This window comes from Nomascus leucogenys, unplaced genomic scaffold, assembly GCF_006542625.1.
Source record: "Nomascus leucogenys isolate Asia unplaced genomic scaffold, Asia_NLE_v1 Super-Scaffold_241, whole genome shotgun sequence".
In the NCBI taxonomy this organism is placed as follows: Eukaryota; Metazoa; Chordata; class Mammalia; order Primates; family Hylobatidae; genus Nomascus; species Nomascus leucogenys.
The window spans coordinates 2,528,289-2,555,201 of record NW_022095767.1 but is presented as its reverse complement, the minus strand read 5'-3'; the positions used below and the strand labels follow the sequence as shown (position 1 = coordinate 2,555,201).

The following is a 26,913-nucleotide window of genomic DNA, read 5'->3' as shown; positions in this document are numbered from 1 at the left end:
TGGGAGGTCCAGGCTGCAGTGAGCTATGATCATGCCACTGCACTCCAGCCTGGGCAACAGAGCAAGACTGTCTCAAAACAACAACAACAAAAAAGAGGCAGCATAGACTTCAGAAAGGCGGGTCTGGGAAAAATGAATCATATACCTCTCCAGTGGTCTCAGACATCCCAACATACATACCATCAGATCCCCTAAACACAGGCATCCAGGCAGGTGCCATCAGATACCCAAAACAGGCTTCCAAGTAACCCCCAAATATGTCAGACACTCCACATAGGTCCAGCAGATACCCCCAAACACATATTAGATAACCCCAGTACAGATGCTGTCAGATACCCTCAAATAGGTGCTGAGAGTCTGAATCACATACCATACCCTCCCCCATCCACTTCCACACAGGTGCTATTTGGCAGATGTGGATAGGCCAGATGCTTCCCCCAGCACCAGCAACCTCTCAATTGCCATCAGACACCCCAGTCTTGAGGTTGCCTGTCTAATCCAAGTCCCCCCACAGGGGAAGCAGTTGAACAGTAACCAGGAGTCGAGCAGAGCAGCTCTCACCAAGGTTGGCTGGTTAGCCAGTCCCAGAAGATCTCCCCATGGCCAGGCAAGACGGCTCATGCCTGTAATCCTAACACTTTGGGAGTCCGAGGAGGGAGGATCACTTGAGTCCACGAGCTTTGAGATCAGCCTGGGAAACCTCGCATGACCCAGTCTCTGTTTTAGAAAAAAAGATTTCCCAAACCCAATCACTTCAAAACATGCACAATATGTTGTTGAGAGCCCCCAGTTCAGAAGCTGGAGGGTCACGTCCCCAAATGGACTAGCCTTCAGTTCAAGTCCAACCTTCATGGTCCAGAGGAAGGGAGCATGTTCAGGGAATTGGATGTCCCAGAAATGCAAGATGTAATTCACCAGGCACCCTACTGCAGCTGAGGTCAGAAACCCTAACACGGGTGTTTATGAGGGCTCAATGGATGGGCAGCTGTTCCTTCTCTGAGTAGCTGTGGCTTTTGGACTTAGGGGCATGAACCTTATTTTTTCTTTCTCTTTTTTTTTTTTTTTTTGTTTTTTGTTTTTGAGATAGGATCTCACTCTGTCACTCAGGCTGGAAGTGCAGTGGCACAATCATAGCTCATTGCAGCTTCCATCTCCTGGGCTCAAGTCATCCTCCCACCTCAGCCTCCCGAGTAGCTGGGACCACAGGCACGCACCACGTCTGGCTAATGTTTTTGTAGAGACAGGGTTTCACCGTGTTGCCTAGGTTGATCTCGAACTCCCGAGCTCAAGTGATCTGCCTGCCTGGGCCTCCTATGATGCTGGGACTATAGGTGTGAGCCATCATACCTGGCCTTTGAACCTTATTTCTTTCTTTCTCTTTTTCTTTTTCTTTCTTTTTTTAATTTATTTCTTGAGACGGAGTCTCACTCTGTCACCCAGGCTGCAGTGCAGTGGCACCATCTCGGCTCACTGCAGCCTCCACCTCCTGGGTTCAAGTGATCCTCTTGCCTCAGCCTCCTGAATGCTGGAATTACAGGTATGCACCACTAAGCTAATTTTTGTGTGTGTGTTTTTTTTTAGTAGAGTCAGGGTTTCATCATGTTGGCCAGACTGGTCTTGAACTCCTGACCTCAAGTGATCCTCCCATCCCGGCCTCCCAAAGTGCTGGGATTACAGGTATGAGCCACTGGGTCTGGCCATGAGCCTTATTTCTATAGCTATCTTGGTTATAGGAACCTTCAGGTGGACACAGCCCTCCCCTAAACATAGAAACCAACTTTCTCAGAGACAATTAGGAAGGAGAAACATCTCCCATCTTTCTTTTATCCATCCAACCATTTTGCATTTATGAGTCTTTTTTTTTGAGATGGAGTCTCACTCTGTTGCCCAGGCTGGAGTGCAGTGGTGCGATCTTGGCTCACTGCAAACTCTGCCTCCCAGGTTGAAGCAATTCTCCTGCCTCAGCCTCCCGAGTAGCTGGGATTACAGGCGCCCGCCACCACACCTGGCTAATTTTTGTATTTTTTGTAGAGATGGGGTTTTACCATGTTGGCCAGGCTGGTCTTGAACTCCTGACCTTAGATGATCTGCCTGCCTCAGCCTCCCAAAGTGCTGGGATTACAGGCGTGAGCCACCATACCCGGCCTCATTTATGAGGCTTTAGCATGGGCCAGGGGCTCTAAGAGCTAAGGAGATGCAAGGAGCTTAGATCCAAAGCAGGGTTTTCTCAGTCTTGGCACTTTTGACCATTAGGGCTGGATAATTCTCAGTGATGGTGGCAGGGGTGGTCTCCTATGCATTGGAGGGTGTTGAACAGCATCCCTGGTCTCTACCTCCTAGATGCCAGTGGCTTCCCTGGTCCTGAAAAAAATACCTCCAGATGTTTCCTTGGCTGAGAGCAACTGGCCTAAGAGACATTCAGACCCTTATCCAGCCTAATTCCGACTTCCTGGAGGAAGTGGGCCTGGGCTTTGTCTTAAAAGCATGAGTAAGAGTTAGGTGGGAGAGGGAGTTCCAGGAACAGCACTGGATGAGCAAGGCACAGCGTATGTGTATGATGTGTATGAACAGCCATGAGACTTCAGGGTGGCTGGGCCGTGGAGCCCGGAGAACCTGAGTAGTGGGAGAGAAGCGTGGAGGGATAGGTGGGGTCGAATCATAAATAGCCTCAAAGGTCAAGGCCAGGAACAGGACTGTCTGGCGTGGTGTCTGTTCTCTGAAAAGCATCCCGACTTTATCATGGAGACCCACCTTCTCTAATTACCTGGAGTGTGACTCATTCTCTGTTCTGTTTGTTTAACTTACTGTGAGGCTGTTTCCTCCATGGGACAGACTGTCACGTCTGGCTTTGAATATCTTTAAAAGCAGGTAGGCCTGTGGGGAGTTATACCTTGGGAGGACCTTTCTCAGCCTACTAGGAATGAGACATGGGTGTTCTGGCCCCTGCATGCCTCCTGACACAGGTGGGGAGGGGTTTGTGGTCAGAGAACGGGGTTAGGGTCTGTGATTTATTATTTTATTTTTATTTTATTTATTTTTTTGAGACAGAGTCTCACTCTGTCAATGGGCTGGAGTGCAGTGGTGTGATCTCAGCTCACTGCAACCTCTGCTTCCCGGGTTCAAGTGATTCTCCTGCCTCAGTCTCCCGAGTAGCTGGGACTACAGGCAGGCGCCACCATGCCCAGCTAATTTTTGTATTTTTAGTAGAGATGGGGTTTCACCATGTTGGCCAGGATGGTCTCCATCTCTTGACCTCGTGATCTTCCCTCCTCGGCCTCCCAAAGTGTTAGGATTACAGGCGTGAGCCACCACACCTGGCTGGGTCTGTGATTTATTATTATTTTTATTTGTTTCGGCAGCTTTGCAGAGGCAAGGGTCTAGGATTTAAATGCTAGCTTTGCCTCTTACTGGCTGAAAGACTTTAGATGACAATAACAAAAAATGAAGAGGATGATGATACAAGATACCATTGCCCATATGTACCAGACATCATGCTAAGTGAGTGCTACCCACATCACATTTTTCTCTTTTTCTTTTTTTTGATACAGAGTCTCGCTCTGTTGCCCAGGCTGGAGTGCAGTGGCGCAATCTTGGCTCACTGCAACCTCCACCTCTTAGGTTCAAGGGATCCTCCTACCTCAGCTTCCTGAGTAGCTGCGATTACAGGCATGTGCTGTAATTGTTTTGTGTTTTTAATGGAGATGGGGTCTTACCACGTTGGCCAGGCTGGTCTCAAACTCCTGACCTCAAGTGATCCTCCCACCTTGGTCTCCTAAAGTGCTGGGATTACAGGCGTAAGCCACCACGCCTAGCCTTTACCCACATTATTTCTTTTTTCTTTGTAGGGACAGGGTCTTGCTCTGTGGCCCAGGCTAAAAGGCAGTGGCAGATCATGGCTCACTGTGGCTTTGAACACCTGGGCTCAAGCAATGCTCCCACCTCAGCCTCCCGAGTAGCTAGGATTATAGGCGAGTGCCACCACACCTGGATAACTTTTAAACATCTTTTTTGTAGAGACGAGGGTCTCACTATATTGCCCAGACTCCTGAACTCAAGGGATCCTCCTGCCTCAGCCTCCCAAAGCGCTGAGATTATAGGCATGAGCTTCCGCGCCTGGCCCCATATCATTTCTTTCACACAAACTCAAATCTTTCTTGACCTCAAAGGGTTGTCCTGCAAATCAAAATCAAATGATGTCTCCAGGAGAAAGAGCTTAATTCCCACCACCCTGAGAGTGGGCTGGATGTCATGACTTGTGGGTGGATCACTCGGGGTCAGGAGTTTGAGACCAGCCTTGCCAACATGGTGAAACCCCGTCTCTACTAAAAATACAAAAAATTAGCCAGGCATGGTGGCATGTGCCTGTAATCCCAGCTACTCGGGAGGCTGAGACAGGAGAATAGCTTGGACCCAGGAGGCGGAGGTTGCAGTGAGCCGAGATTGTGCCACTGCACTCCAGCCTGGGCGACAGAGCAAGGCTCCGTCTCAAAAAAAAATAAATAAATAAAGATAATGTAGGGTGGATGCAATGGCTCACACCTGTAATCCCAGCACTTTGGGAGGCTGAGGTGGGTGGATTGCTTGAGCCCAGGAGTTCAAGACCAGCTTGGGTAACATGATGAAACTGTTTCTACAAAAAAAAAAATAAAAATTATCCTGGTATGATGGCATGCGCCTCTAGTCCCAGCTACTTGGGAGGCTGGGGTGGGAGGATTGCTTGAGCCCGGGAGGCGGAGGTTGCAGTGAACCAAGATCACACCACTGCACTCCAGCCTGGGCAACAGAGTGAGACTCTGTCTCAAAAAAAAAAAAAAATTAGCCAGGTGTGGTGGTACGAGACTGTAGTCCCTGCTACTCGGGAGGCTGAAGTGGGAGGATCTCTTGAGCCCAAGAAGTCGAGGCTGCAGTAAGCTGTGACCGTGCCACTGCACTCCAGCCTGGGCAACAGAGTGAGACTCTGTCTCAAAAAAATTAAAAATAACATGAGGAGAAGCTGGGGAGGAGGGCTTAAAGGGACTCTGTCTGCTTTCTTTGTACTTTCCTGTAAATATAAAATTAAAAGTATATTTTTTAAAAATCAAAGGGCAGGCCGGGTGCAGTGGCTCACGCCTGTAATCCTAGCATTTTGGAAGGCTGAGGGGGGTGGATCACCTAAGGTCAGGAGTTTGAGACCAGCCTGGTCAACATGGTGAAACCCCATCTCTACTAAAAATACAAAAATTAGCCGGGCGTGGTGGCACATGCCTGTAATCCAAGCTACTCAGGAGGCTGAGGCAGGAGAATGGCTTGAACCTGAGAGGCGGAGGTTGCAGTGAGCTGGGATGGTGCCAACTGCTCTCCAGCCTGGGTGATAGAGCAAAACTCCATCTGAAAATAAATAAATAAAAATAAAAATAAAAGGGCATCATATGCCAATGGATTGGTGATCGGGGGCTCAGGCTGTGCGTTCAAACCCTGACTTGAGCAAAAACTTAACATCTTTGGGCCTCAGTTTCCTCATCTGTGAAAGAGAGAAAGTGCTAGTGTCTATAGAGTTACAAAGCTGAATGAGGAAATTGGTTTAGAGCACTTACAGACCAGGCTCGGTAGTTCATACCAGTAATCCCAGCACTTTGGGAGGCATAGGTGGGAGGATCACCTGAGGGCAGGAGTTCGAGACCAGCCTGGACAACATAGCAAGACCCTGTCTCTATTTTTAAAAAATCTAAATAAAAACAAAATAAAGCACTTACAGTGTTTGGGATAGTGTAAGCACTCCGTACAGTAAAGCTAACCATTGTTATATTTGTGCAGTCTTCTGTGATTCTAAAGTGACATTCAGGAAATTAGATGCTGTTGGAACTCTCATTGCTCAAGGTCATTTTTGTAAGGGCTTTATTGATTTGCAGGACATGATAAGCCACTCGCCTTGCTTGCTACCAGATAACCTCGTTCAGTTGGCAAACTTGCTTTGTAATGCTGCAAACTCAACTCTGCCAACCAAAAATGTAGCTTGAGCCAGACACAGTGGCTCATGCCTATAATCTCAGCACTTTGGGAGGCTGAGGTGGGTGTATCACTTGAGGTCAGGAGTTTGAGACCAGCCTGGCCAACATGGTGAAACCCCGTCTCTACTAAAAAAAATTAGCGCAGGTGCCTGTAGTCCCAGCTACTCGGGAGGCTGAGGCAGGAGAATGGCGTGAACCCCGGGGGGGCGGAGCCTGCAGTGAGCCGAGATCGTGCCACTGCACTCCAGCCTGGGAGACAGCGAGACTCTGTCTCAAAAAAAAAAAAAAAAAAAAAAAAAAAAAAAAAAAATTAGCCAGGCATGGTGGCAGGTACCTGTAATCCCAGACACTCGGGAGGCTGAGGCGTGAGAATCGCTTGAACCTGGGAGGCGGAGGCTCCAGTGAGCCGACATCACGTCACTGCACTCTAGCCTGGGCGACAGAGCGAGATTCTGTCTCAGAACAAAACAAAACAAAAAACAAAGATGTAGTTTGGGAACAACCGAAGGTGATAAATGAACAGGTGAGCTGTCCTGCCACAAAACCTTATTTGCAGACTGTAAAATGCAAATTTCATAGAATGGTTGTGTGTCACCAAATATTTGTTTTCAACCATTTACAAATATAAAAAACCCACACCATTCTTAGCTTTCAGCGTATACAAACAAACAAAAAACTCAAAAAACAAAAAGCAGCGCTGGGCGCGGTGTCTCACGCCTGTAATCCCAGCACTTTGGGAGGCCGAGGCGGGCGGATCACGAAGTTAGGAGATCGAGACTATCCTGGTTAACAGGTGAAACCCTGTCTCTACTAAAAATACAAAATATTAGCCAGGTGTGGTGGCGGGTGCCTGTAGTCCCAGCTACTCGGAAGGCTGAGGCAGGAGAATGGCGTGAACCAGGAAGACAGAGCTTGCAGTGAGCTGAGATCGCACCACTGCACTCCAGCCTGGGTGACAGAGTGAGACTCCGTCTCAAAAAAAAACAAACAACAACAACAACAACAACAACAACAAAACAGGTGATGTCTTAGAAAATTGTTGCCAAACTTTTCCAAGGTCACATGTTCTGTTTGGAGATCTGATGAAAACCCTAGCTGCTCTGCTCCTCCAGAAAAAGGCAGGGACACAGCAGATGTGGCATACAACTTCAGGTGGACTGAAAGCTCATAAGGAGGTGCTGGATGCTGTCCCGCCCAAATCCCCAGCTGGAAGGCAGGAATTGTCTTTGCAGCGCCCCAAGTGGAGAAGGGATCTGAAGCAGCAATGGGAACTTCCGGGCTCATACAGGGGCCACTGAAGCCTGTCTGCCCTGAGAAGAGTCTAGGTGGGGGCGGGATTTGCAGACAGCAAGCTCAGCTATCGAGTGACAAGTGACAGGGTCCTCTGAGCAATGGCTCAGATGGGGGCAGGCATGCACATTTGTGTGACCTGCAGCAGGTTCCAACAGACCTCCTCTACCTCCACTTCAAGTACACTGGCCTTTCTGCTGCCCGGGGCACATTCCTGCCCTGGGACCTTTCCACCTACGACCTGGGATACTCTTCCCTGCATATCCACAGGGCCCTTTTCCCGCCTCCTCTACATCTGGATTCCAATGTCACCAATTCGGAGAGGCTATCCCTGGACACTTCAGGGAGACCCATGGTCCTCAGCTGGGGGTGACTGCATTCCTACCCTGCCACTAGAGGACACGCGGCAACTTGGTCATCATAGCTAGAGGTGCTCCTGCCACCAAGTGGGTGAAGGCGATGGATGCTTTTCAACCTCCTCCCAGGCACAGGGCGGCCCCACATGACAGCCCTAAATGTCAGTAGTGCTGAGGTTGACAAACTCTGTAATCACTCTGTCTCCTTTTCTAACTTCATGTTTTTCCTTTGTCTTTTTTTTTTTTTTGAGACACAGTCTCACTCTGTCGCCCAGGCTGGAGTGCAGTGGTGTAATCTCAGCTCATTGCAATCTCCGCCTCCCAGGCTCAAGCAATCCTCCCACTTCAGCCGCCGGAGTAGCTGGGACTACAGGTATGCACCACCATGCCCAGCTATTTTTTTTTTTTTTTTTTTGAGACGGAGTTTTGCTGTTGTTGCCCAGGCTGGAGTGCAGTGGCGTGATCTTGGCTCACTGCAACCTCTGCCTCGTGGGTTCAAGCGATTCTCCTGCCTCAGCCTCCTGAGTAGCTGGGATTACAGGCATGTGTCACCACGCCTGGCAAATTTTTGTATTTTTAGTAGATATGGGGTTTCACCGTGTTGGCCAGGCTGGTCTTGAACTCCTGACCTCAAGTGATCCACCTGCCTCGGCCTCCCAAAGTGCTGGGATTATAGGTGTGAGCCACTGCACCCGGCCGGAAAACACTTTTGATTGTTCCAACTGGAGGGAGAGTGGGTTGCTATTGGCACTGAGTGGGTCTAAAGGTCAAAGATGCCAGTCAGCATCATACAATGCATAGGAGGGGCCCCCATGATAGAAAATGATTGGGTCCCAAATAGGTCAATAGCGTTGAGTCTGTGAAACCTGCTTGCCAGCAGCAATGAGCAAACTAATGGCATACAAATCACTCCGGGTTCTTGTTAAAATCAGATTCTGTTTCAGTCCATCTGGGATGGGACCTCAGATTTGGCATTAAAAGTTCCCAGTTGGGTCAGGTGCAATGATTCATACCTGTAATCCCAGCATTTTGGGAGGCTGAGGTGGGAGGATCACTTGAGCTGGGGATTTCAAGACCAGCCTGGGCAACACAGAGAAACCCCGTCTCTACAAAAAATTAGCCAGGTATTTGTGGCATGTGCCTGTAGTCCCAGCTACTTGGGAGGCTGAGGTGGGAGGATCACTTAAGCCTGGGAGGCAGACGTTACAGGAAGCTGAGATTGCACCACTGCACTCCAGCCTGGTGACAGAGCCAGACCCTATCTTAAAAAAAAAAAAAAAAAGGTCCCAGGTGGGCCAGCCATGGTGGCTCATGCCGATAATCCCAGCACTTTGGGAGGCTGAGGCGGGAGGATCCATTGAGCTCAGGAGTTTGAGACCAGCGTGGGCAACATAGCAAGAACCCGTCTCTCCAAAGAAACAAAAACGTTAAAAATTAGCAGGGTGTGGTTATAGATGCCTGTGGTCCCGGATATTTGGGAGGCTGAGGTGGGAAGATTGCTTAAGGCAAGGATTTCAAGGCTGCAGTGAGCTATGATCACACCACTGCACTCCAGCCTCGGGCAGAGAGACAGAGAGAGAGAAGAGGAGGGGAGGGGAGGGGAGGGGAAGGGAGAGGAGAGAGATCCTGTCTCTAAAATGAAAATTTTTAAAAAGTTCTCAGGCGCGCAGTGGTTCATGCCTATAATCCCAGCATTTTGGGAGGCCAAGGCGGCCAAATCACTTGAGGTTAGGAGTTTCAGCCTGGCCAACATGGTGACACCCTGTTTCTACTAAAAATACAAAAATTAGCTGGGCGTGGTGGTGGGGCACCTGTAATCCCCGCTACTCAGGAGGCTGGGGCAGGAGAATCGCTTGAACCTGGGAGGTGAAAGTTGCAGTGAGCTATGATCGTGCCACTGCACTCCAGCCTGGGTGACAGAGTGGAACTCATCTCATAATAATAATAATAATAATAATAATAATAATGAAGTTCCCAGATGACAGTGATGCTCTAAGTCAGTGGGCCACATGGACATACAAGACCTTGGATGACCCCAAATCAGAGTTTAAAGAACTCAGGATTTTTCTGAGAAGCAAAGCAAAAGCAGGAACAGAAGCAAATGGAGAATGATAAGGAACCAGCAATCACAGAAGGAAGTGCATGGTTCAGCTCAGCCTGGAGCTGTTGAAACAAGGGCATCCAAGAGCAGGCTCCCGGCGCCTGCTCTGTGCAGTCTTGGTTCTAGATCTCTGGCTTTACTCTTCCAACTTCCAACCTCCTACCTGCCCCTTGCATCTGATGCCTAAGATAGACTGAGCACAGCTCATCCCCTGCAGAAGAGAACAAGGTGCCAGGGAAAAGAGGGAGTCACCTACTGTCCCAAATTAAGGACTTCAACATGCTGACTTTGTTGGTGCACTGAAGATTTGGCAAAGGCTGGGTGAGGTGGCTCACACCTGTAATTCCAGCACTTTGGGAGGCTGAGGTGGGAGGATCGCTTGAGTCCAGGAGTTTGAAAGCAGCCTGGGCAATATAGTGAGACCTTGTCTCTACAAAAATAAGTTAAAAAATTAGCCAAGCATGGTGGTGCACACCTGTAGACCCAGCTACTCAGGAGGAGGAGGTGGGAGGATTGCTTGAGCCCAGGAGGCAAAGGCTATAGTGTGCTGAGATCACACCATTGCACACCAGCCTGGGCAACAGAGTGAGATCCTGTTGCAAAAAAAAAAAAAAAAAAAGATTTTGCAAAAAGCTCATGCCAGCCTCTGCTGAGGACAGCTCATGGGTCACAGAGCTGGGTGGGGATGCCTAACAGAGGAAGAGCTCAAAGAGGAACATCCTTGACACCAACAGCCACCAACAGCCACCCCCAGCCCCATGGCCAGCAATGGCACTGCAGAAAGAGAGGGAAACGAGAAAGAAGGAAAATTCCCACGCCTGAAGCAGGTAAAGCCAACAAATGCAAAACCTGCAAGACAGGTTGCTCAGAGGCACTTGCCCCGGGGGTGGAGATATTCTCTCACTGCATGGTCTAAGCCCATCCAGGATCTGTTTGCCCATCTCATTCACCCATTGATTCCTGTCTGGAGGCAATTCTGCCCCCTAGGAGACTTTTGGCCATGTCTGGAGACATTTTTGGTTGTTACAACTGGAGGCAGGAGGTGGTTACTACCAGCATTTAGAGGGTGGAGGCCAGGGATGCTACTAAATATCCTATGATGCACAGGATAGCCCCTTAGAACAAAGAATTACCTGGCCCCAAATGTTGACAGTGCTAAGGTCCAGAAACTGTGAACTAGCCTGAGTTCTGCCAGCCGCAGACTGCAGTTTGGATTCTTGGCTACAAATTGCACACGCATCTTTTCTAACACGCAGTTGCCACCACCTCCTCCTCTTCGTTCCCTTCAACGTGGAGCTTATTTGCAAAAAGACAAAGTTCTAAATCCCAGCATTGACCAGAGCCATCTCTTCCTGGGAGTCTCTTGAATCCAGTACTTTTTCTCAAGTAGAGACTCTTTCCCTCACAACCCCACAACCACCAAGAACCCCAGGAAGCAGAAAACGACCTGTTATGGATAAAATTGTATGCCCCTCCCCCCCATCAAATTCATATGTTGCAATCCGACTCCCCCACTTCTGTCCTTTAGGATGTGACCTTATTTGAAAATAGAGTCTTTGCGGATGTAAATAAGCTAAGATGAGGCCACACTGGAGTCTGGTGGGCCCCTAATCCAATATGGCTGGTATCCTTATAGAAAGGGGAAACTGGGACACAGACAGGGCCATGTGAGGCTAAGGGATGAAGCCAGGAGAGGTGCCTGGAATGGATCATTTCCTGGCACCTTCATATGAAGCTTAGTCCTTGATCTCAGACTTTAAGCCTCCAGAACTGCAAGGGAATACATCTCTGATGGTTAAGCCACCTGGTGTGTGGTGCTTTGTCATGACAGCCCTAGCAAACTCATAGACGGCTCAAGTCCAGATGCTGCAGGAGGATTCCCACAATTGCAAAAGCTGAGACTTAAAGGGATTGTTGCCAGTCCCAAGTTAGCCCAAAGGTCCCTGTGCCCAGGGACCGATCCCTGGTTCTCTCCAGGGAGCCGCCGAGGAGAGGGCAAAACAGAACGAGGATGCACACATCAAAAGAGACCCCAGGAGTATGATTGAAAGGATGCGAAGAAGGGAAATTGGCTGCCCTCCAGGAGGATGGATTGGGCCACTAGACTTACCTGAGCTCAAGAAGGGTTTGCCACACAGGGGGCAGCTGGAGGGGCCGGAGAAGGTCCCTTGCACCAGCTGGTGCCCATTGACACACTCCCGCTTCTCTCGTGCATCCTGGCCCTTGTCCTTTAGATGTGCTGGGCTCTTACCCTGGATGGGACAGAGGTGGGTCTCAGGATGCCCTCTGCAGGTGCTGGCCCTCTTATATACTGTGTACCCAGCCCACCACCAGCCCCAGTCACAGGGCTCCCGGACTAAGGGCAGCGTGCCAAGCTGGGGAAGGCGGAGGAGAGCCCCAGTGGCTCAGCTCCCCTTACCTTCTCCTTCTGTCTGGTCACTCGACTGCGGAGGCAGCTCAGCCTGCGCTTCACACTGGTACTCTTGTCACTCTTCTCGTTCCTGCCAGCACCGTCCTCGCTCCTGGGGGACGAGAGGGAAGGTCCACTAGAGGGGGCCAGGGGTCATTCTGAGGCAGCCCTGTGGGTTGCTCCAGGAATCCACCTGGAACCTGTCTCCCTGTGGCCTCCTGGTCCTGTCTTACCCCTTCCCTGGCCCTTGACTTCCTCCTTCCCTCCCTCTTTCCCTCTCTTACTTATTCACTCAGCAAACATGAATGAATGTTTGCAAAGTTCTGGGAGCTTTGGGGACCGGGTTTGCAGAGGGAAATGCAATGTGATCTCAGGTTTGAGGTCCCTCAATGCCTGGGCTGGGAATTTCAGCTCTGTTCACTTGTGATTTCTCCCTCTAATTCACGCCCCCCACCCCCACCCGGTATCTAATTGGCCTTTATTTATTTATTTAGTTAGTTATTTATTATTTTTGAGACAGAGTCCCACTCTGTCACCCAGGCTGGAGTGCAGTGGTTCAATCTCGGCTCACTGCAGCCTCTGCCTCCAGGTTCAAGCGATTCTCATGCTTCAGCCTCCCGAGTAGCTGGGACCACAGGTGTGTGCCACTGTGCCCAGCTAATTGTTTTGTATTTTAGTAGAGGCGGGGTTTCACCGTGTTGGCCAGGGTCAGGTGATCCGTCCACCTCAGCCTCCCAAAATGCTGGTATTACAGGCATGAGCCACCGCGCCTGGCCCTAATTGGTCTTTAAATCCTGCTCATTCTTCTATCTCCTCCCCCACCCCAAACTCCATCCCCAGGTCACTGGTGTGGTTTCCTGGATTTCAGGCACACCCTCATTTTATAAATATTAGGTCAGTGACGTATAAGGCAGACAGGATTCCTGCTCTGGTGGGATCTATTTCCTGGGCAGAGATGCCACTTCTCCAGTCTGTGCCCCTGATCCCAGTCTGAGTGGCTTCTGGAACTTTGTAAATAACCGTAAATGTTTGTTGAATGAATGAGTGAGTGAGAGAGGGAGGGAGGAAAGGAGGGAGAGAGAGGGATTCAGGGACCTCCAGCCCTGTCTGTGGTCCTCATCCTGTCCTCATCCTATCACCAGAACTGATGATGCTCAAAGGCCCCACTGCTCTTTTTATTTTTATTTATTTATTTTTGAGACGGAGTTTCACTCTGTCGCCCAGGCTAGAGTGCAAGGTCATGATCTTGGCTCACTGCAACCTCCGCCTCCTGAGTTCAAGTGATTCTCCTGCCTCAGCCTTCTGAGTAGCTGGGATTACAGGCACCCGCCACCACGTCTGGCTAATTTTTTTATTTTTAGTAGAGATTGGGTTTCACCATGTTGGCCAGGCTGGCCTTGAACTCCTGACCTCAGACGATCCACCCTCCTCGGCCTCCCAAAGTGCTGGGATTATAGGCATGAGCCACCGCGCCCAAGTCCCACTGCTCTTTAGGATAAAGTCTGAGCTCCTTCGTGTCGCAGAGGTGGTCTGGTCTCTGCTGATTTCTCCCACCTTGCCTCCTCCCAGCCCCACTCCGATGTCATTCCCTAAGCCTTCTAGTTTCTTTTTCTTTCCTTCATCCACATCTGCACATATTGGCAAACTCCTACTCTTCCGTTAGAACCCTGCTTACATTGTCACCTCCTCCAGGAAGTCTTCCTCTGTCCTCTCAGGGTATATGGGAGCCTCACTCCTCCCTTTCCTGCCAGCTCCCACCATTGCCCTGATGGGGGCTCCAGCTCCTACCCCCAGCCTGGGGGGCCTGGCCCAAAGGACCATCTGTAAACACTTGTTCGAATCCAAGGCTGCCCTCCCTGGAAGCAGATCTGTGTACTTACTCCGACAGGAATTCAAACCAGGTCAGGTTCGAGTGGGCTCCTCCGGGGCTGGCTGACGTGCAAGCCCTCTGCCGGGCCCTGCAGGATCAGAGGTGACAGATACCTGGGTCGGCAGCCTCCTCTCCCACTCACCTACCCCAGTGCTACCGAGTACAGGCATGTACCAGGTACCCCGTCTAAGAGCCCACCCGTCCTTGACACTCTGGACTTGTATATGAGACATTATGACAGGTTTTCCAGCAGAGGGCAGTAATGTGTCTTGGCTGAACAAAATCAGTGTAGCAGGAAGATTTTTTTTTGCTTTTTTAATAGAGAAAAATTAAGTCTCGCTCTGTTGCCCAGGCTGGAGTGCGGTGGTACAATCAGCTCACTGCAGCCTTGGCCTCCAGGGCTTGAGCAATCCTCCTGCCTCAGTCTCCTGAGTAGCTGGGACTATAGGCATGTGCCACCATGCCTGGCTAATTTTTAATTTTTTTTTTAACCAAGTACTTAAATCTTACATAATTTTTTTTTTTTTTTTTTTTGAGACGGAGTCTCGCTCTATCGCCCAGGCTGGAGTGCAGTGGCGTGATCTCGGCTCACTGCAATCTCCACCTCCCTGGTTCACGCCATTCTCCTGCCTCAGCCTCCTGAGTAGCTGGGACTACAGGCGCCTGCCACCACGTCCGGCTAATTTTTTGTATTTTTTAGTAGAGACGGGGTTTCACCATGTTAGTCAGGATGGTCTCGATCTCCTGACCTCGTGATCCACCCGCCTCGGCCTCCCAAAGTGCTGGGATTACAGGCGTGAGCCACCGTACCCAGCCTTCACCCAGTCTTCTCTACCCCTGTCTCCCACACCTGTGCACACCCCTGCATGCTTCCTGCTTTTGTCTCCCACTTTGTTCCCCTCAAGCCTGTCCCGATTCCCACTTACCCATGGTACTGTCGAAGTTCTTGAAGCACCTGCTGGACAATCAGCCTGTGGGGGTGGAGGTGAGATTAGAACAGCCCATGGTAGCTCCAGGTTACAGACACTCTCCCCGAGACAAGCTGGGGTTGCCCAGCCAGGACTCAGGTCCTGATGCAGACCCTACTCAAAGTCAGCTGGGCACGGTGGCTCACGCCTGTAATCCCAGTAGTTTGGGAGGCCGAGGCAGGCGGATCACCTGAGGTCAGGGGTTCGAGACCAGCCTGGCCAACATGGTGAAACTCTGTCTCTACTAGAAATACAACAATTAGCTGGGCGTGGTGGTGGGAGCCTGTAGTCCCAGCTACTCTGGAGGCTGAGGCAGGAGAATCACTTGAACCCAGGAGGCAGAGGTGAGCTGAGATCACGCCACTGCACTCCAGCCTGGGCAACAGAGTGAGACCCTATCTCACACACACACACCACACACACACACACACACACACACACACAAGCCACAATTGTCTCCCAAGGCTACATTGAGAACCTTTCTGAGGGGCCTGGGTCCCTCCTGCCAGGAGAAGGATGGTGTCAGAAAGAAGATGAGGTTATGGGCGGACTAGTGGGATGGTGTCTGGCCCTGGTCACTTATGGCCAACAACACTGCACCCCGGCAGCCCTCCTCCCACAGCCCTGACTTTGTGGCCTGTTCCCTGGGGGTCCCTCCCCGCCACGAGGCAGAAACTCACACGTGATCTGGTTCCACGTGGTCTTTTTCCATGCACTCCAGCACTGGAGGTTCCAGGCCTGGAAGAAGCCCCGCATCCCAGGAAGCACAGTTGTGAGGAGCTCTGGGACAGGACCAGCCCAGCAGAGCCCTCCCGGATGCCACCCTGGGCCCCTGCGGAACTGGAGCCATGTAGACAGGGCCTGTACTCTCAGGCAACAGAGACGAGAAGAGGACAGAGAGCCAGGGACAAACGCAGGTGTCCCCAGTGTCTCGTGAGTGCTTACAACCTAGTAAGTGTTTTACGTGTATGAGATCAGCAGACTCTCCAAGTGGCCGTAAGGAGATATGCTTATGTCCCCCCTTCCCTTTTTTTCCTTAGACACAGTCTCGCTCCGTCACCCTGGCTGGAGTGCAATGGCTCAATCTCAGCTCACTGCAACCTCCGCCTCCTGGGTTCAAGCAATTCTCCTGTCTCAGCCTCCCGAGTAGCTGGGATTACAGGCACGCACCACCATGCCCGAGTAATTCTTGTATTTTTATATTTTTAGTAGAGATGGGGTTTCACCATGTTGGCTAGGCTGGTCTCAAACTCCGGACCTCAGGTAATCCACCCGCCTCGGCCTCCCAAAGTGCTAGGATTACAGGCGTGGGCCACTGCACCAGGCCTTTTTCTTTTTCTTTTTTTTTTTTTTTTTTTTTTGAGACGGTTTCACTCTGTCACCCAGAGTGGAGTGCAGTCCTGCCATCAGAACTCACTGCAGCCTTGACCTCCTGGGTTAAAGCGATCCTCCCATCTCAGCCTCCAAAGTAGCTGGGACTACAGTTGCACACTGTCATGCCTGGCTAATTGTTTTTTGTATTTTTAGTAGAGACAAGATTTCACCATGTTGCCCAGGCTGGCCTCAAACTCCTGGGCTCAAGCTATTCACCTGCCTCGGCCTCCCAAAGTGCTGGGATTCCAGGTGTGAGCTGCTGCGCCTCTTCTAATAGAAGAAGCCACAGAGGCTCAGAGACTTGTTATGCGTTTAGACTCCAGGTTTGTCTGATGCCAGAGAGGTGCAAGATCTCAGGATAAAAATTCAGAGATAAAGAAAGAGATAAAGAAATAGTCAGAATGCCAGGCATGGTGGTTCATGCCTGTAATCTCAGAACTTTGGGAAGTTGAGGCGGGCTGATCACTCAAGGCCAGGACTTTGAGACCAGCCTGGCCAACATGACGAAACCCTGTGTCTACTAAAAATATAAAAATTAGCCAGGCATGGTAGCGGGTGCTTGTAGTCCTAGCTACTTGGGAGGCTGAGGCAGGAGAATCGTTTGAACCCGGGAGACGGAAGTTGCAGTGAGCTGAGATTGCACCACTGCACTGCAGCCTGGGCGACAGAGCAAGACTCTGTCACACAAACACACACACAAAAGAGCCAGAGAGAGAATAGAGAATCTTGGGGACAAGGTCATTGCAATGGGGCAATCTCACACTGGCTCAAGAGCTGCAGGGAGAGGAGGAGGGACAGATGCTGGAGGTCCCTTCCCCTCTCTGGTTTCCCCCAGCGTTCTGCTCAGTCCCTGCCCAGGGGACCCTAAACCAGCTCCCTTCCCTTCCCTGGGGCCCATCTAGAGCCCCATCAAGGGGACCCTCCGGGATGAAGGATGAAACCCCAACAGCGTTTCACCCTGTTGGCCAGGCTCCTCTTTCCCTGACTTGGTTTGAATGAAGGCAACTCCCAGGCTGGCTACCTTGAACAGGTGGAGTGGGCACTTCCAGACCCGGAGAGATTTCTGGAGAGTGGATCTCACAGAAGGACACAGGAACAGACCTTGACCTCACTCTTTTCTTGGGGCTGTCACATTCCTGCAGGGAATTAAACATCTCACTAAGCTGGGAAGGCAGCCTGGACTGCAGGCAGGTTCCCTGGATTGAGGGGCCCAACCCACAGCCAGGGCCACCTCCACAGAAATGGGGTGACACACTCATCCAAGCCTCAGCCTCCAGCCACTCCGCCCAGCCATCGGACATGGGTTCAGCTACCTGCTTCCCAGCCACAGGGCTGTAGTCCTGGCTGAGGAGCCTCCAGCTCTGAGCTGGAGCCCCAGGTATCAGAGCCATAGGTTCTAACAATGGCCAGGAATTTCCCCCAGGGTCTATTGTGATCACAGCCAGAAGATGTCTCAGCCACCAGCCACAGCTCCAAGCATGCATTCCTCAGGTGTCAGCTGGGATCTCAGATCAGAGACAAATTCTCCTTAGCTGCATACCCCAACCACAGACACAGCTGCCTTCCGGCTACAGGCTACACTCCAGGCAAAGATCCTCCAAGCCTGGCTGAAACTGCAAGATAAGACATCCCCCATCCCCTTGTCTCCAGCCCTTGGGTTGGAGTCATGGCCATGCATAGCCTGCCCTAGATGCTTACCCAGGGAAATCCCTTCAGGCCTGGGCTGGAATCTTAGGACCCAGAGACGACCAAGGCATGGCCCACACCACAGATAAGCAGCCTCCACCCCGCCATGGTGGGTAAGTGCCACCAGCCCTGGCAAGTCTCTCCTTCCTACCCATAGCACTGGCTTCTGGACCCAAAAGTGTGCTACTGTCAGGGGTGGCTGCAGGTTATACCCACCTTGCCTGGGGTCTCTGCGGGGGTCCCGCCCCCAGACAGACACCCTTGAGTCCAGGTCTTCAGCCCTCCTCCTGGCAGGTTCAAAGCAAGGCTGGCCAGTGTTCGAGGGAGACAGGGTTCCTCCTCCACAGTTGAGGCATCGAGGCTGAGCCTAGTGGAGAAGACAGGGTACTGGGGCTTCAGCAGGTCTTGCCCACCTGGCTGCTGCCCCAGGCATCCAGGGGAGCTTGAAAGAACATGCAAGGGGGCCCTTCCAGGACAGGGAAGGGTGCGCCGGCCACAGAAAGGGGTCCAGACCTCCCAGTATGAGAGGAGTGGGTGACAAGGGGGAGAGGACAAAGAAAGCCAGCCTGGTTAGATTTGTTGGAGCTACATTTGTATCTCAGATAGTTTTTGCACAGACTGGTTTTCTTTTTCTTTTCTTTTTTCTTTCTTTCTCTTTCTTTTTTTTTTTTTTTTTTTTTTTTTTTTTGAGACAGAGTCTCACTCTGTCACCCAGGCTGGAGTGCAGTGGCACGATCTCGGCTCACTGCAACCTCCGCCTCCCGGGTTCAAGCAATTCTCCTCCTTCAGCCTCCCAAGTAGCTGGGATTACAGGCACGTGCCACTACGCCCAGCTAATTTTTGTATTTTTAGTAGAGACGGGGTTTCACCACATTGGCCAGGCTGGTCTCGAACTCCTGACCTCAAATGATCTGCCCCCCAAAGTGCTGGGATTACAGGCGTGAGCCACTGCACCCTGCCTGAATTTCTATGTGGGATGACTTGGAAGGGGTTGAGAGACACGGGTTAGGTGTGGCTAGAGCACCCCCTGCCTCTACTATTTGGTGCTGCCACTGTGGGGTGCATGGCGTCTCACACATTTCCGTTTTGATCATAACTGCATGGGTGGCTTCATGCGTATGCGTGCAAGCAGTGTGCAGATCACGTTTAGGCTTATATGCGTGGGTCTAATGGGGGCTGAGGATGGCCATACTCTCAGCAGGTGTGCGCATTTAGGTTTTTGTGTGCTTGCAGTGTGTGCATACAGTCGATTTTTTTTTCCTCCTTTTTTTTTCTTTTTTTTTTTTGAGACAGAGTCTCTTTCTGTCGCCCAGGCTGGAGTGCAGTGGCATAATCTTAGCTCACTGCAACCTCCGTCTCCCGGGTTCAAGCGATTCTCGGGCCTCAGCCTACCGAGTAGCTGGGACTACAGGTGTGCACTACCACACCCGGCTAATTTTTGTATTTTTAGTAGACAGGGGGTTTAGCCATGTTGACCATGGCTGGTCTTGAACTCCTGACCTCAGGTGATCCACCTGCCTTGGCCTCCCAAAGTGCTGGGATTACAGGCGTGAGCCACTGCGCCCGGCCTCACGTGCAGTTTTCAGTTTGGGCTTGTGCATGCATGCTCAGTCACTCGCACAGGCTCTATGTTCACGCATGTGCAAGTTAGAAGAGGGTTTTTTGGGCTGCCTCTGATGGTGCAGACACCCCTCATGGCCCTAGAGCAGGGATCCCCAACTCCTGGGCCACAGACTCGTACTGGTCTGTGACCTTTTAGAATCTGGGCTGCAAAGCAGGTGAGCGCAGGCGTATGAGCCACTCCCCATCGCTCACATGGCTGCCTGAGCTCCGCCTCCTGTCATATGAGTGGCAGCATTAGATTATCAAAGGAGCAGGGGCCCGGCATGGTGACTCATGCCTGTCATGTCAGCACCTGGGAGGCCAAGGTGGGAGGATCCCCTGAGGTCAGGAGTTTGAGATTAGTCTGGCCAACATGGTAAAACTCTGTCTCTACTAAAAATACAAAAAATTAGCCGGGTGTGGTGGTGTGAGCCTGTAGCCTGGGCAACAGAGTGAGATTCTGTCTCAAAAAAAAAAAAAAAAAAAAAAATTCTCATAGGGTCATAGGAGTGGGAACTGTGTTGTGAACTGCACATGTGAGGGATCCAGGTTGCACACTCCTTATGAGAATCTAGGCTGGGTGCGGTGGCTCGCGCCTGTAATCCCAGCACTTTGGGAGGCTGAGGCAGGCGGATCATGAAGTCAGGAGTTCGAGACCAGCCTGACCAACATGGTGAAACCCCGTCTCTACTAAAAATACAAAAATTAGCGGGTGTGGTGATGCGTGCCAGTAATCCCAGCTACTCGGGAGGCTGAGGCAGGAGAATCGCTTGAACCAGGAGGCAGAGATTGCAGTGAGCCGAGATCACGCCACTGCACTCCAGCCTGGGCAATGGAATGAGACTCCATCTCAAAAAAACCAAAAACAAAAAACAAACAAACAAACAAACAAGAGAATCTAGTGCCTGATGATCTGTCACTGTCTCCCATCACCCCCAGAATGGACTGTCTAGTGCAGGAAAACAAGCTTGGGGCTCCCACTGATTCTACATGATGATGAATTGTATAATTATTTCATTATGTATTACAATGTAATAATAATATAAATAAAGTGCAAGATAAATGGAATGTGCTTGAATTGTCCAGAAAGTATCCCCTGTCCCCCTGGGTCTATGGAAAAATTGTCTTCCATGAAACCGGTCCCTGGTACCGAAAACGTTGGGGACCACGACAGGTGCAAGGGGCGGCTCGTCTTAGGACCTGGCTCTGGCCTTCTGGACCTCTGCCCTGTCCCAGGGGTGCACTGTGGGAAGCAGGCAGCAGTGGGGAACTGACCTCCGCCAGCTCTCTGAGCAGCTCCGCGACCTTTCCCAGCTGCGCCGCCTTGACAGGTCTTGGGACCCCACCAAGCTGGAGAAAAGAGAATCCCTTCCTGGTTCTTCACCGGGGGGGTGACTGTCTGGGGTCTCCCCAGGCTGGCTGTGGGAAGGGGCCCCAAGGCTCAGGTCCTGCAGATACTCGCTGCCCTGAAGGGCCCCCAAATCCAGGCTGAGGTCCTCCATACTCTCGCTGAGCTGCCTGGGAAAATCATCCTCCTGTAGGTTGGGAGGGTGAGGAGGAGGAAGAAGACATTGACCAAGGGGCAGCAGAGCCTGGGGTCTCTTGACCACAAGGTCCCTGCTCCCAACATCCAGACCCTGCCTGTCCCCCACCTGTCCATCCTGGGCTCAGTGCCCTTCTCACAGTGGGTGGGATGGAATGGGAGGGAGTAGTCCCCCAGTCCCCTGTCTAACCTGGACCTTCAAGACCTCACCCCCACAAAAGGGCCAGAAGTCTGGTCTTCCATGACAGATTCCCCTACTTGTAGCCTTGGCAAAGCACTTCACATCACTGAGTTTCCATCTGATTATCTTTTTTTTTTTTTTTTGGTAGAGTTCCTGCTCCTGTTCCTACTTCTTTTTCCTTCCCTTCTTTTGTCCTTCACTTCTCTCTTCTCCTCTCAGTCATTCTATTTGTCATTCTGTCCAGCCAGGGCACCTGCCTTTTCTTCTTGCAAAACCTCCTCTCCCACCCGGCCCATCCTGAGTCTGTCTGGTGAACTCCTATGCATCCGTCAAAACCCAGCTTGGGCATGCCCTCCAGGTTGCCTTCCTGACTCCTCAAGGTTGGGAAGGTGCCCTTCCTCTGGGCTGTCAGGATCTGCAGGACAGGAATTGTCCTTTTCCAGGCATTTGTTAGGACTGTCTGCACACAGGGTTTGGTGAGTAGGTGGGTAGGTGGGCGAGTGGGCTTCCCCCATGGCTCCATGCGAGGCCAATGCTGAGATGTGGCTCCAGGCATCCATGTGATCTCAGGCAGCACTTGGTGGATGCTCTCAATTTGTCAGCTGCAGATCTTTGCCGGCAGGAGGCAAGGGGCCAGTGTCCACACCTGTCTTGGGATGAGGAAGGAGGAGCTACGCAGGGTTTGCCCTTTTCCCTAAACTCACCCATGTTGATGTCTTTATAGATTTGGCCCCTCCCTTCTTTTTACTGCAGTGAGATACACATCACATAATATTTATCATCTTAACCTTTTTTTTTTTTTTTTTTTTGAGATGGAGTCTTGCTCTGCTGCCCAGGCTGGTGTGCAGTGGCACGATCTCAGCTCACTGCAACCTCCACCTCTCAGGTTCAAGTGATTCTTCTGCCTCAGCCTCCTGAGTAGCTGGGATTACAGGCACCCGCCATTATGCCCGGCTAATTTTTGTATTTTTACTGGAGATGGCGTTTCACCATGTTGGCTGGGCTGGTCTCGAACTCCTGACCGCAGGCAATTCGACTGCCTCGGCCTCCCAAAGTGCTGGGACTACAGACATGTGCCACTGCTCCTGGCGAATTTTTATATATTTTTTATTAGAGACGGGGTTTCACGACGTTGGCCAGGATGGTCTTGAACTCCTAGCTTCAAGTGATCCGCCTGCCTCAGCCTCCCAAAGTGTTGGGATTACAGACGTGAGCCGCTGTACCCGGGCCCACATCTTAACCATTTTTAAGTGTCCAGTTCAGTATCATTAAGCACATTCCCATTGCTGTGCAACCATCACCTCCATCTATCTCTAGAACTTTCTCATCTTCCCAAACTAAAATTCTGTTCCCATGAAACACTCCCCCCTCATTCCCCTCCCCAGCCTTTGGCACCCACCTTTCTGCTTTCTGTCTCCATGAATCTGACCAGGCCTGGCGTGGTGGCTCGTGCCTCGGAATCCCAGCAATCTGGGAGGATCGCTTGAGCCCAGTAGTTTAAGACCAGCCTGGACAGCATAACGAGACCCTATCTCTACAAAAAAATTTAAAAGTGAGCTGGGCATGGTGGGAGGCTCCTGTAGTCCCAGCTACTTGGGAGGCTGAGGTGGGAGGATCACTTGAACCCGGGAGGTCAAAGCTGAAGTGAGCTGTGATCGTGCTACCGCGCTCCAGCCTGGGTGACAAGGCAAGACCCTGTCTCCAAAGAAAAAAAAATAAAAGCGGGGGGTGGTAAATCTATGAACCTGACGAGTCCAGAGACCTCCTACGAGTGGAATCAGACAGTATTTATCCTTTTGTGTCTGGTTTATTTCACCGAGCATAACATCCTCATGGTTCCTCCACGTTGCAGCATGTGTCAGAATTTCCTTCCTTTTTAAGGTTGAATTGTATTCCACTGTGTGGATGGATCACATCGCATTTATTCATCCATCCATCAACGGACACCTGGGCTCTTTCCATCTGTTGGCTCTTGTGAATAACGCTGCTATCAACATCAGTATGCAAATATCTGTGAGTCCTTGCTCTCAGTTCTTCTGGAAAGATACCCAGAAGTGGAATTGCTGGATCATATGGTAATTTTATTTTTATATTTATTTTATTTTTATTTATTTATTTTTGCGACGGAGTTTCACTCTTGTTGCCCAGGCTGGAGTGCAATGGCGTGATCTCGGCTCACTGCAACCTCCGCCTCCCAGGTTCAAGCAATTCTTCTGTCTCAGCCTACCGAGTAGCTGGGATTACAGGCATGCGCCACCATGCCCTGCTAATTTTGTAATTTTAATAGAGACAGGGTTTCTCCACATTGGTCAGGCCAGTCTCGAACTCCTGACCTCAGGTGATCCGCCTGCCTTGGCCTCCCAAAGTGCTGGGATTACAAGCGTGAGCCGCTGCGCCCGGCCTATTTTATTTATTTATTTATTTATTTATTTATTTATTATTTTTTGAGACGGAGTCTCGCTCTGTCGCCCAGGCTGGAGTGCAGTGGTGCAATCTCGGCTCACTGCAAGCTCCACCTCCTGGGTTCACACCATTCTCCTGCCTCAGCCTCCCGAGTAGCTGGGACTACAGTCGCCCATCACCATGCCCGGCTAATTTTTTTGTATTTTTAGTAGAGAGGGGGTTTCCCTGTGTTAGCCAGGATGGTCTTGATCTCCTGACCTCGTGATCCACCCGCCTCGGCCTCCCAAAGTGCTGGGATTACAGGCATGAGCCACTGCGCCCGGCCCCTATTTTTTATTTTTTGAGACAGAGTCTTGCCCTGTCGCCCTGGCTGGAGTGCAGTGGCACCATCTCGGCTCACTGCAACCTCCGCCTCCTGGGTTCAAGCGATTCTCGTGCCTCACCCTCCCGAGTAGTAGGAATTACAGGTGTATGCCACCATGCCCAGCTGATTTTTCTATTTTCAGTAGAGACAGGGTTTCATCATGTTGCCCAGGCTGGTCTCAAATTCCTGATTTCAGATGATCCTGCCCCGCTCAGCCTCCCAAAGTGCTGGGGTTACAAGCGTGAGCCACTGTGCCCAAACTAATTTATTTTATTTTTTGAGACAGCATCTCACTCTGTCTCCTAGGCTGGAGTGCAGTGGCACAGTTGCATGGCAATTTTAGGTTTAACTTTCTTTCTTTCTTTCTTTTTTATTAATTTTCTTGAGATGGAGTCTCATTCTGTCGCCCAGGCTGGAGTGCAATGGCATGATCTCAGCTCACTGCAACCTCTGCCTCCCAGGTTCAAACAATTCTCCTGCCTCAGCCTCCTGAGTAGCTGGAATTACAGGTGCCTGCCACCAGGCGCCTTTTCTTTTCTTTTCTTTTCTTTTTTTTCCTGAGACGGAGTTTCACTCTTGTTGCCCAGGCTGGAGTGCAATGGTGTGATCTCAGCTCACCGCAACCTCCTCCTCCCGGGTTCAAGCGATTCTCCTGCCTCAGCCTCCCAAGTAGCTGGGATTACAGGCATGTGCCACCACGCCTGGCTTATTTCGTATTTTTAGTAGAGACATGGGGTTTCTCCATGTTGCCCAGGCTGGTCTTGAACTCCCGACCTCAGATGATCCACCCGCTTCGGCCTCCCAAAGTGCTGGGATTACAGGCGTGAGCCACTGCGCCTGGCCAATTTTAGGTTTAACTTCCTAAGGACTCACTCTACTGTTTCCACAGCCTGCCTTCTTCTTGAATCTCCTCTCCTTTGTGGCCAACGTCCTCGTTTCCCTCCCTCCTCCCTGCTGACTCCTCCACTGCCTCCTCTTCCTCCCTCTGCCTTTTGATCACCAGCGTCTCTCTTTTTCAGTCTCTTTCTAAAGAGCCACAGCTCTAGCTCTGGCTGGCCCTCATGTGACTTGGGCGGCAGCGTCCTTTCAAATTCCCACTTACCCCCCAAATGGCTCCATTCCTACCCCCAGTGCCTGGACAACCTCCTACTGTCTTTTCTGTCGCTGCCCCTGAAGGTTTTTTGTGTCTCTGGTTTTCATCCTCCTGTAAATATAAACATGTCAGGACGGACTCTCGGCCTGGCTAAGCCTCCCTCTTTCTCCTGCATCTGGCCTCCCTCAGAGGAGGCAGAGGTGGGAGCCAGGCCAGAGATGGGGGTGGAGCTGGGGAGTGGGGAGCCAGGCAGTACAGGCTGTTCCAGCTCCCACTGGTAGGTACATTGAGGGAGGGAGAGAGGGGGTGTCTCATCTTTTATTTTGGAGCTTGCACCTTTGTTCTGACATATCTTGGGCAAGAAAAGATGAGAGCCAGCCCAGTGGGGGTCTTTCCAGGTATCTGAGTAAGCATCGTACGCTGCCCGCTGGCCCTGACACCCCAGAGAGGATGCTATAAATCCAGGCTCCTGTTCCCTAGAGCTGGGGGAGCCTTGGGGGATGGGATCCCCCATCAAACCCAGAGGCGAAACAGCCGAGGGTTCCCCACTCTTCAGAAAGGCTCACCACGCAGTTTTTCATAGTACATGGATAAATGCCTATTTTAAAAATGTAAATAGTTATTGATCTTGTTGTCTATTGGAAAAAGATAACACACCAAAGCAACTTCAAGCATAATGTGTCCCTGGTCCCATTTTGTCATGTAAAAAAGTGACTTGATTTCAAATAAAATGGCAAGTAAATCATAGAGCAGATAGTCTTTCTTTCTCCTTCCTTCCTTCTTTTTTCTCTTTTCTTTCTTTCTTTTTCTTTCTCTCTTTTTCTTTCTCTCTTTTTCTTTCTTTCTTTCTTTCTTTCTTTCTTTCTTTCTTTCTTTCTTTCTTTCTTCTTTCTTTTCTTTCTTTTCTTTCTTTCTTTTTTTTTAGACGAGTCTCCCTCTGTTGCCCAGGCTGGAGTGCAGTGGCGCAATCTCGGCTCACTGCAAGCTCCGCCTTCCGGGTTCACGCCATTCTCCTGCCTCAGCCTCTCCGAGTAGCTGGGACTACAGGCGCCCGCCACTATGCCCAGCTAATTTTTTTGTATTTTTAGTAGAGACGGGGTTTCACCGTGGTCTCGATCTCCTGACCTCGTGATCCGCCCGCCTCGGCCTCCCAAAGTGCTGGGATTACAAGCGTGAGCCACCACACCCGGCCTCTTTCTTTTTTTTCTTTCCTTCCTTCCTTCTTTCCAGGTGTGCACTACCATGCCCAGCTTATATATATATATTTCTTTTTTTGAGATGGAGTTTCGCTCTTGTTACCTAGGCTGGAGTGCAATGGTGCGATCTTGGCTCACTGCAACCTCCGCCTCCTGGGTTCAAGTGATTCTCCTGCCTCAGTCTCCCGAGTAGCTGGGATTACAGGTGTCCACCACCATGCCCGGCTAATTTTTGTATTTTTAGTAGAGATGGGTTTCACCATGTTGGCCAGGCTGGTCTCGAACTCCTGACCTTAGGTGATCTGTCTGCCTCAGCCTCCTAAAGTGCTGGGATTACAGGCATGTCACCACGCCCGGCCCCAGCTAGTATTTTTTTATTTTTTGTAGAGACAGTGTCTTGTTATGTTGCCCAGGCTGGTCTTGAAATCCTGGGCCAAAGTGACCCTCCCACCTCGGCCTCCCAAAGTGCTGGAATTACAGACATGAGCC

The 26,913-nt window shown here is 50.9% G+C and overlaps 1 protein-coding gene across 1 annotated transcript in view; it reads right to left on the bottom strand.

The window, feature by feature from the left end:
- Positions 1-26,913, bottom strand: part of LOC115833529 (rho guanine nucleotide exchange factor 18-like) — a 40,767-nt gene that overhangs the window by 1,170 nt on the left and 12,684 nt on the right. Inside the window, exons 3-11 of the mRNA XM_030807685.1 lie at positions 20,920-21,179; positions 18,259-18,409; positions 17,378-17,492; positions 15,663-15,720; positions 14,941-14,985; positions 14,025-14,102; positions 12,154-12,256; positions 11,845-11,986; positions 9,898-9,945 (exon numbers count right to left, since the gene is read on the bottom strand). Of these exons, the coding sequence (XP_030663545.1) occupies positions 9,898-9,945; positions 11,845-11,986; positions 12,154-12,256; positions 14,025-14,102; positions 14,941-14,985; positions 15,663-15,720; positions 17,378-17,492; positions 18,259-18,409; positions 20,920-21,179 (1,000 nt within the window). The remainder of the gene's footprint in view (positions 1-9,897; positions 9,946-11,844; positions 11,987-12,153; positions 12,257-14,024; positions 14,103-14,940; positions 14,986-15,662; positions 15,721-17,377; positions 17,493-18,258; positions 18,410-20,919; positions 21,180-26,913) is intronic.